Source organism: Zeus faber (genome assembly GCF_960531495.2).
Source record: "Zeus faber genome assembly, chromosome: 12".
Lineage (NCBI taxonomy): Eukaryota > Metazoa > Chordata > Actinopteri > Zeiformes > Zeidae > Zeus > Zeus faber.
Window position 1 is genome coordinate 9,938,972 of NC_137196.1, and position 10,000 is coordinate 9,948,971.

General features: G+C 47.0%; 1 protein-coding gene across 1 annotated transcript in view; it reads right to left on the minus strand.

Moving 5' to 3' along the window:
• Positions 1–3,118: 3,118 nt before the first annotated feature.
• The window catches only part of LOC307238330 (ephrin type-A receptor 3-like), a gene marked incomplete at both ends in the record, with an annotated part of 92,223 nt that continues 85,341 nt past the window's right edge, over positions 3,119–10,000 (minus strand). Inside the window, 5 exons of the mRNA XM_080011262.1 lie at positions 3,119–3,218; positions 3,321–3,461; positions 3,569–3,762; positions 4,239–4,388; positions 6,420–6,629. Of these exons, the coding sequence (XP_079867388.1) occupies positions 3,119–3,218; positions 3,321–3,461; positions 3,569–3,762; positions 4,239–4,388; positions 6,420–6,629 (795 nt within the window). The remainder of the gene's footprint in view (positions 3,219–3,320; positions 3,462–3,568; positions 3,763–4,238; positions 4,389–6,419; positions 6,630–10,000) is intronic.

The following is a 10,000-nucleotide window of genomic DNA, read 5'->3' on the forward strand; positions in this document are numbered from 1 at the left end:
TACAGCAACATGAAGGACATTAGATTTTCCTACACCCTTTTAGAACAAGCAACGCAGTGAATTCCTGCCATCGGGGACAAAAGGAAACATTAAATGGCGGACGTAGTAAGAAAAGGGAGGGAGAGGAAGACAAAACGAGATAGAGGGAGAGAGAGAGAGAGAGAGAGAGAGAGAGAGAGAGAGAGCGGAAGCTATCTAAGAATCACTCAGGAAGATTTACAATGCATACTTGCTGGGTGAGAAATTGGAACATACAGTATATTCTACCTCGGATCAGATAGGCCAACTCACATAGTTTAACTCGATAAAGGTGTAAAGTGACACTTGGGTAAATGTGGATAGAACTTTCGGGAGACAAGAACCTTACGAGAAGGCTCATGATCGGTCTGAGGGTGAGCAAGCTCGTGGAAACGAAAAGGTACCCAAGGATTGAGGCGGAGGTGCGTTTCCCCGACAAACGTGATGACATTTATTTCAGCGACTTTAAATTACTCCACGAACGAGAAATATCAAAAAACCGTCCGGTCGACGTCCCTGCCCAAGCCAATTCTTGACTGTGAAAATATGAGGAAATAGGTGCGCGTATCCGACAGGTCTGCCTTGAGATAGTGTGGTCGGTTTTTTGTTTTTTTTTGCGAAGAGAATTAACATTTCAGGACGAAAATAATTCACACAGAGAGGCTACCGGAAGGGAGGAGGGAAAGGAGGGAGGGAAGGTTGTTACAAAACGTGACGTAACGTGAGGTTACGGCTAGAACACAGATAAATACTATATACACAGAAACTCCTGACGCCACCTTCCACAGAGCAACCCCCCCACCCCCCCCAACCCCCCCAAAAAAAGAAAGACAGCTCAGTAAATAAGGCATCTAAAAGTCCGGCGGATGAGAGTAAGCCCGCCGGAGGGAAATCATAGAGTTAGAACGAGTAGAATGTAATTACGCTTTGGGGGTTCTCTGCGACTGACTGCTGGGTGAGGTTTTTTGACTGACGAAAGACGAGGAATCTGTTTGCAAAAATGCCTGTTTTTATCAATGAGGAAAGCCCATTCTACTCCGTTCAACCCTATGGTACAAACTGCAGTCACTGTCACCTGTCGACCAAAGCTCGTGCTTTGTACATATGCTACATTCCGTGGTTCAGACCTGCACTTCTCCCGTCCCCCTTCCTCTTATATGACCCCTGCCCCATTGCACGAGTACTCTAGAAATCTCTTCTCTGTCGCAATAAAAGCACATCGTAGTCTTCCTCGGTATCATTACAAACATTCTAACATTGGAAATCAACGCTGTACATATCTTACACTATGTTACAATCATATATACTGCACTGTTGGTCCTATGGGGTATGGAGCTGGAGATACACTTAAAGCAGGTTCAGTGCGTTGCAGTGCACGTGGAGCGGGACCCTCCTTGAAATCCAACACCGCAGTTGGTCACGGGTTACAGTTTGACGCACACAACGAGGGAAAGACCATTTTTTTAAAATTCATCTTGTTTTTCGATGTAAACATTGTCGCGTTACCTTTTACCGAAAAAGAACCGCCGGGTTTTCAAATCTAAGCATCTCGACAGGTAACCACAGTCGATAGCTAGTCGACACGGCCGTTTTCACGGACGAACAAATCATCGTCACGAGTAAAATCGGCCGAGTGGCCCAGAAAGACATCAGACGCAATCTATACCTACCCTACCTCTGCATTCACCCTGGTGCCTAAAAGAAGTCCATCACAATCCATCAATCCGACGCTCTTTCCAGGTTCTCCTGCCCTGAATACTCTACTGCTCGGAAAAGGATGGCGCAACCACGCTGAGGTAGGAGAAAGGGATACGAAAGGGCCTTTTTGGGGAGAAGCCCCAATCCAATCTCCGTCCAATCTCCACTGCGACTCTCTCAGTGTAGCGCGCTCCACGCAGAGCTCTGTAGATAACGTGGGAATGCAAACCGACCGGAGGGCTGACATTTGGGGTCTGATGACTGAATTGATCCACCCGCAGTTGTATGATTGCAAATCAATGCCCTCACAATATTGTCCACAACGCCATCCGACTTCTCAATTCCGTTATGAACTGACAACGCTGTTAACACGGGAGCGAATAATATCGCTTTGCAAGACGAGCAAAATCAGCAAAACATGCACTGGGGCACTTTTTTGTTATGGAAGTGTACCTCCCTTGAGCTTGCTATAAGCCCTTAAAAACCCCGGCCGGACTCCCATCTCTTCAGAGAACATGTCAGACATTCACGTTCTCTCCGTTTCAACAGGTCCATTTTTCGCTTTGTTTCTTCCGTGCCCACCCCACCCACACATTCATGCCGTTCATTATCTTGGCTCATCCAAGAGCGTGCAGAGGGAGGGGGGAGGGGCGGGGTCAGGAAAACAAAAACAAAAAAAACAATAACAAAAAGAGATATTTCTATAGTCCACCTTTTTCTAGTCCACCTATAGAAACCGTTTTCCACCAAATACAAACTTTAGGTCCACCTCTACGGTCTACACAGCCCATATAAACATACAGCATATCTACACATGTACATCTTTTGACCTCTGTTCAACCCTGAAAGGTGTCAACTCCAAAAAGGAAGCTATTCCTAAAATCAGGAATTAAACCAAAAATTGACAAACGAAAAAATCAAAACAAACTGTAAAAACCAACTGTACACTTCACAGACAGTGATGATAATTATATTCTAACTTTTTTTTGTCAGTATTTTTTTTTTATAATATTTTTTTCTTCTGTTTACTTGAGCTGATATGACATGAAGCGGTCCCGGCTGCCGGAGACGTGGCCGCCCCACCTCCCACGGTCGCGCACGTAGTGTCCCTTTAGTGGTGGTTGGTGATGCCAGGACTCTCGGGTGCCCACCGAAGCCGATAGGTGCCCTTCGGAAGAATGGGGAGATCGGGTGAAACTGCGGGAGGGCGGGAGCCAAGCGTCCGTGTTGTCTCCGTCTCAGTGTTCTTGTAAAATCACGGGGGTGGGGGGGACGGGGGGGTCGGAGGTGGGGGGGGGGGGGGGGCGGGGGGGTCGGAATATCCATCGTGGCTCCGTCTCAGCGGGGAATCTCCCGACAGGAGCTTCCGTTTTTGCTTGGTTTTGGCGGTGTGGGTAAATTGTTATACTTGGACATGCGTCCCCTGGGCCTGCAGGCTCTGCACGGTGGACAGGATCTTCTTCTGGTGCCCGGCCAGAGTTACTCCCATCTTGCCTAACTCGCTAGAAGGCGGACAGAGTGAGCAGAAACGGTTAATGTCAGTGTCAATGTCAGTGGCCATCTTATCGCTGTTCGACAATTGCGTGGACAAGCCTGCTCATTACCTGATGCTGATGTAGAGGATGGAGTCCAGGGTCACGTATCCGGCACTGGAGAAATTATCCTTGTACTGCCCCATCTTGATGGCCTCCAGCCACTCGTCTACCGTGCCCACGCTGAACTCAGGGGTGGACGGGTCCTGCCTACTGGACACAAAAGACAAAGGGTCGTTACAACCATGCAGACCTGGCTCGCCGAGCCCGTTGGTTGGAAAGCATCTGATTTCTGTTTGTTTCTCTTGCGTCCAACTGACCACACAGAGCTGTTGGCGAGCTCTCTGAGACTGGCCGGGTTTCTGATCAGCTTGTCCAGGGTTGTGACGATCTGGCCGAACTTGGGCCTCTCGCTGCGGCCCTTCTCCCAGCAGTCCAGCATGAGCTGGTGTAGCACCACCGGACAGTCCATGGGAGCGGGCAGGCGATAGCCCTCGTCTATCGCTTTGATCACCTGCGAGGAGAGGCCAAGCCAGAGGTCACCGTCACAGCTGATGACAGCAAACAAGGACAGTCGGTTTCTTACTGATGTGGGACGCTGCTGTTTTAAAAGTGACATTAACGTGCATTGAAGCCTACCCACACTTACTTTGGGTAGAGTCCCAAAGACCAAAGTGAGTGCAGGTTTGAATCCCACCAAGTTAACATGTGTAGGCCTGTATTAATTTGCACTTTTACCTGCTACCTCTGTGATGTTATTGTCTTTTTTATGTTATGCTTCTTGGGTTTTAAACAGTGGCTTATCCATTAGCCATTTTAATCATGGCTTATATAAAGCACTGAGAATTGCCCTTGTCTGTGCAATGTGCTATGCAAATAAACTACCTTCAACTCCCCTGAGGCCTGGAATATGTGAAGACGAGGGACTGTGACACCAAAGCTGGAGTACCACGGGAGTTGTGTGTGTTGGCCCTCGTGTGTGTGACTCACGTCCTGGTTGGACATCTCCCAGTAGGGCCTCTCTCCGTAGGACACCACCTCCCACATGACGATGCCATAGCTCCACACGTCGCTGGCCGAGGTGAACTTCCGGTAAGCGATGGCCTCCGGAGCCGTCCATCTGATGGGAATCTTCCCTCCCTGCAGAAGTGGGTAACAACACACATTAATGTTTGGTTGCAGTACCCCGGTTACTAATACCTCATATTTCCAGATGGTGGGGGGCGGTTGACGTGGAGTTAGACGAAGGGGACGGAAATGTCCATAGAGCAGTCCCCGGCAGTGGAGGAGCCACGTAGAGCGTGGTATCTCTGAATACTAGGTATAACCGATAAGGAAGGGCATCTTTCCCTCTAGTTTCTCTTGTATCCCTTGAGCTTTCCTTCAAATTCTTCTGTCAAATGTAATTTACATTTTTCACCAAACTTATCCCTTTACCGACAAACAGAAACACCCATACTCCCTCTCCACTGCCCTTTGTTGAGGCACAGATCAAAAGCTTACTGTATAGGAGATGGAGGTACAAGACAAACACACACGCACGCACGCACGCACACACACACACACACACACACACACACACACACACACACACACACACACACACACACACACACACACACAGCTTTTCTACACCGCTCAGTAAAGCTTTTTAACATGCAGCAGCTGCCACTGCAACACCTACAGTAGCAGTCACAATCTCGGCTTGGTCAAAGTCAAACAAAAGACAAAGCCTCGCTAGGCACTAGGCACACATGAGCACATGTGATGCAAACACACACGCACACACACACACACACACACACACACACACACACACACACGCACAAACACACACACAGACATGCACAAGCAAACCTTTGGAGTTTTTTGTTTAACTGTAATGTGTGTTTTCCCTTAGCTGCTGCCTTATTTGCTTTCAATCTGCCTGTTATTTGAAAATACTCCCTGTCCATCTCTCTCTCGCTCTCCCTGTATCTCGCTCGCCCCGCCTGCAGGTCTCCTTCTAGGTTTGTGTGTGTGTGTGCGCGTGTGCGTGTGTGTGTATGTGCACACATCACTATAGAGCAGTCAGCGGCTGACGCGGGCCTCCCAGGGCAATGCTAATGCCATATTAAAAATAACATTCCGAAGCTTCCTATGAATATGAATAAAGCCCTCTCCTTGTGGGCATTTTAGATGAGTTACTTGGCGTCGGTTTAATTTACAGCCTGACGTTTGTTTTAGTTTGCATTTATTCTTTCTTTCTTTTTTTGTGGTGCTCTGTGGTGGGAATAGAATATCATATTTTCACTCCTGCTTCAGTACATACTGTACTGGAAGCAGTTTGATATCAATTTGTTTTATATATAACAATAAAAAATTCCCAAGTATTTCTGTACTGTAAAAGGGACATTTTGTGACCTCATAACACTTATGGAATGACATGTTATGCATAAATGACAATTGAGGTTTTGCTTATTGGCCCTCTCTACATTTCATGACCGCTGGGCAAATAAAATGTTAAAAAGTAAAAAAAAAAAAAAAAGGATTTAAATTTGATTAAAAATGGATTGAAAACAATGATCCAGTTTGCAATATTGTTACATAATAACACAATTCCCACATCAATTACATCTAACCCGCTAAAGTTGAAGTAAAAATCAGGGTATTATTATGCATAGAATTTTATAATGTAAATTATATAAATGGAGCTAAATTTGTTGCCATTTTTCTTTGCCATTTCTTAAATATATAATTTGTTTATTCATTATCTTTAGGTTTATCTATCTATCTATCTATCTATCTATCTATCTATCTATCTATCTATCTATCTATCTATCTATCTATCTATCTATCTATCTATCTATCTATCTATCTATCTATCTATCTATCTATCTGTCTGTCTGTCTGTCTGTCTGTCTGTCTGTCTGTCTGTCTGTCTGTCTGTCTGTCTATCTATCTAACCACCTTTCCATCCATCCATCTATCTATGGTTGGTGGGTGTCAAAAACATAATGCACACTCCGTATGGGTTCAGGGAACATGGAACTGTGTGTGTGTGTGTGTGTGTGTGTGTGTGTGTGTGTGTGTGTGTGTGTGTGTGTGTGTGTGTGTGTGTGTGTGTGTGTGTGTGTGCGTATGTGTGTGTGTGTGTGTGTGGGTGTGTGTGTGTGTGTGTGTGTGACTTACCCGTGTGGTGTAGGCGGCCTCCGGGTCGTCCTCCAGAACTCTGCTCAGGCCGAAGTCGGACACCTTACACACCAGGTTGCTGTTGACCAGGATGTTGCGAGCAGCCAGGTCACGGTGGACGTAGCTCATGTCCGACAGGTACTTCATACCCGAGGCGATGCCGCGCAGCATCCCCACCAGCTGGATCACTGTGAACTGGCCATCGTGTTTCTGAGGGGGGGCGTGGGAGGAACGAGGGAGTGAGAGAGACGGGGTCAAAAGGAGAATTTTTAGTGAGGAGAGAGCGAAAGAGAGCGGTGACGACATGTGCCTGTTCTCAGCTGGCGTTATAATGTGTTCGATTATGAGTTAGGTGATGGTTATTAGACAGGTTAAAATCCAGGATATGCTTTAAAAACAGCAAAGTGGCTGTTTGCATATGGAGCGGGGAGGCAAAATCAGGCCAGGAGTGAACAGCGTTCCCTCTCAAACTGGATCGAGACACAATCTGGATTTTTCTGGAGATACCAGTCACCAGGTCTGAACAGGACCGATGCGCTAAGGGAGACGCGCTAAGAAAACTGCTCTGACCGGGAGTCTGAGCCAGGTCCAGTGGCACGTCAAGATCAAGGAAGACAAATTCCTCCATTGGGGATAAATTAAGTACTACTGCCCAATCCCCCCACACACACACACACATCAGAGACAGGATGGACAGAACTTTCTTCCTCTCCTCTTTCCGGCGGTGGGCACTCTATCACTCCAAGACATCTTTGGGCTAGTCCCCCTTGATCAATGACGGTCTGGCTCACCTTTCTCCGCCATTACGTGCCCCCCCGGCCCCCGCCGCTCCCCGTTAAAAACCTATTGCCGTTATCAGTCATCCCCCTCTTCTTAATATCAACTCACAGTTATCCCCCACCATCCCCTCTCCGCCCGAGTCCCTCCATCCCTCGCTCCATCCATCTCCGTCGCGCCGTCTCAGGGAATCGACCGTATATCACTACCATTCAAACTCTCTCTTTCCCTTTCAACCTTCATCCCTCAATTGTTTCTCTCTTTATTATTTCTTTTTCTCCCCCCCCCCCCCCCTTTCTCTCTCTTTTCTCTCTCCCTCGCTCCGCAGCTGTGGAGTAAGTTAATTAGCCGTTAGTTTTTGCGAGACGCTGATTGATTGGACTGTCTTGGAAAGCCACAGACTTCCTCTATCAATCCGCCCGGCTGTGCCAGGAAGGGGGCGGGGTCCGAGATACAGGGAGAGATAGATAGGGGGAAAGAAGGAGAGAGAGAAAGAGAGAGAGATAGAGCGAGAAAGAGAGAGAGCGAGAGAGCGAGAGGGGGTAGGGGGGGGACAGAGGAGGGAGAAAAATAAGCCTGCTAACCTGCCGTTGAAACCCCAAAAAGGGACAGGACTATACCACAACCAATGAAGAAGGGAGAATCTTAGAGAAAGATGTGTAAAAAAGAGAGGAGGGGAGAGTGATATGGACCCTCTGCGCGGTTGTTGTGGAAGGGACATTTGAATTACTGCTTGAATTAAACACATGTACAGCTGCTACTTATAAAATTGTTCCCTAATTATATTGATCTTTTTTACTGCCACTGAGGTCACTGTTTATGACGCTCGTTATAAACAGCAAAACCACATGTGCGTCTTGTGTGTGTGTGTCTGTGTGTGTGTGTGTGTGTGTGTGTGTGTGTGTGTGTGTGTGTGTGTGTGTGTGTGTGTGTGTGTGTGTGTGTGTGTGTGTGTGTGTGTGTGTGTGTGTGTGCGTGTGTGTTGTCTTGCGGCCATGTACACTCAGTTGCCACTTCATTAGGTACACGTTTCTGGTACTGCATAGGATGTCCTTCGCCCCCAGACAACAGAACAACCTGTATTCTGGTAACATTCCTTAGAGGTTCTGGTCCATGTAGACATGATGATCGCTGCAGAGTTATAGCTCTGTGACGTGGTGCGCAGAAAGTGGGTAGAAGATTGGTAGACATGGAGGTAGTAGTCGCGTAGACATGGTGCTAGACGTTGGGTAGACACGGTGATAGACGATGGGTAGACATGGAGGTAGACGATGGGTAGACATGGAGGTAGACGATGGGTAGACATGGAGGTAGACGATGGGTAGACATGGAGGTAGATGATGGGTAGACATGGAGGTAGACGATGGGTAGACATGGAGGTAGACGATGGGTAGACATGGAGGTAGATGATGGGTAGACATGGAGGTAGACGATGGGTAAACATGGAGGTAGATGATGGGTAGACATGGAGGTAGACGATGGGTAGACATGGAGGTAGATGATGGGTAGACATGGAGGTAGACGATGGGTAGACATGGAGGTAGATGATGGGTAGACATGGAGGTAGATGATGGGTAGACATGGAGGTAGATGATGGGTAGACATGGAGGTAGACGATGGGTAAACATGGTGGTAGATGTTGAGTATACATGGTGGTAGACGATGGGTAGACATGCTGGTAGACGATGTATAGACATGGTGGTAGACAATGGGTAGACATGGTGGTAGACCATGGGTAGACTGTATCAATGAAGAGATCCACATGGTCAACAACAACACTCAGGTAGGCCATGGCATTTAAACCATTCTCAGGTGGTACCACCACCACCAGCCTGAACCATTGATACAAGGCAGGATGGATCCATAGATTTATGTGGTTTACATCAAATTCTAACACTGACATCTGCATGTCACAGCAGAAATGGAGATTCGACAGACCAGGCGAAAGTTATCCAATCTTCCAGCGTTCCAGTGGCACTTTCCTGTTCAGGAGCTTCAGGAGTGGAATCCGGTGTGGTCTTCATCCACGTCAAGGTTCTGTGTTCTGTGTTCTGCTGTGCGTTCGGAGATGTTCGTCTGCTCTCCAACACTGTTGGAATGCCTGGTTATCTGAGCTACTGTCGCCTTCCTATCAGCTTTAACCAGTCTGGCCGTTCTTTCTTCTGACCTCTCTCATTAACATCACAACTGCCGTTCACTGGATGTTTTCTGCTTTTCGCACCATTCTCTGTAAACTCTACAGACTGTTGTGTGTGAAAATCCCATGAGATCAGTATTTTCTGAGATACTCAAATCACCCTTCCACCAATCATTCCACATTCAAAGCTACTTAGAACACATTTCTTCCCCTTTCTTATGTCCCAAAAACAACCGAACCTCTTTGACCATGTCTGCATGCTTTTATGCATTCAGTTGCTTCCATGAGATTGGCTTTTTGGATCTTTGCATTAACGAGCAGGTTTCCAATTAATACTGAAAATGGGAGTGGTTTGTGTGTGCCATAAGGAGTGAACCAGGTTGTGAGTTTTGCACGTTGTTGTTGATGTAGGTTGATGATGGACATAAATATGATGATGCTATATGCTTATGGTTTATGGTTTCACACCTTTGTCTCCAAGTCATCAAATGTAGCTTTCGATATGTTGTGACTGTGCGATATGGTTTGCTTACATATCGTCATCATCCATTATGGCTGTCATAAGTGTGAAACCACCCACGTATGGATTCACATTTGTCGCTGTTCATTTCCATCTCTTTTCATCGGTTACTTGGACATCACTCTGGCTTTTGTCCGTATTAGTCAG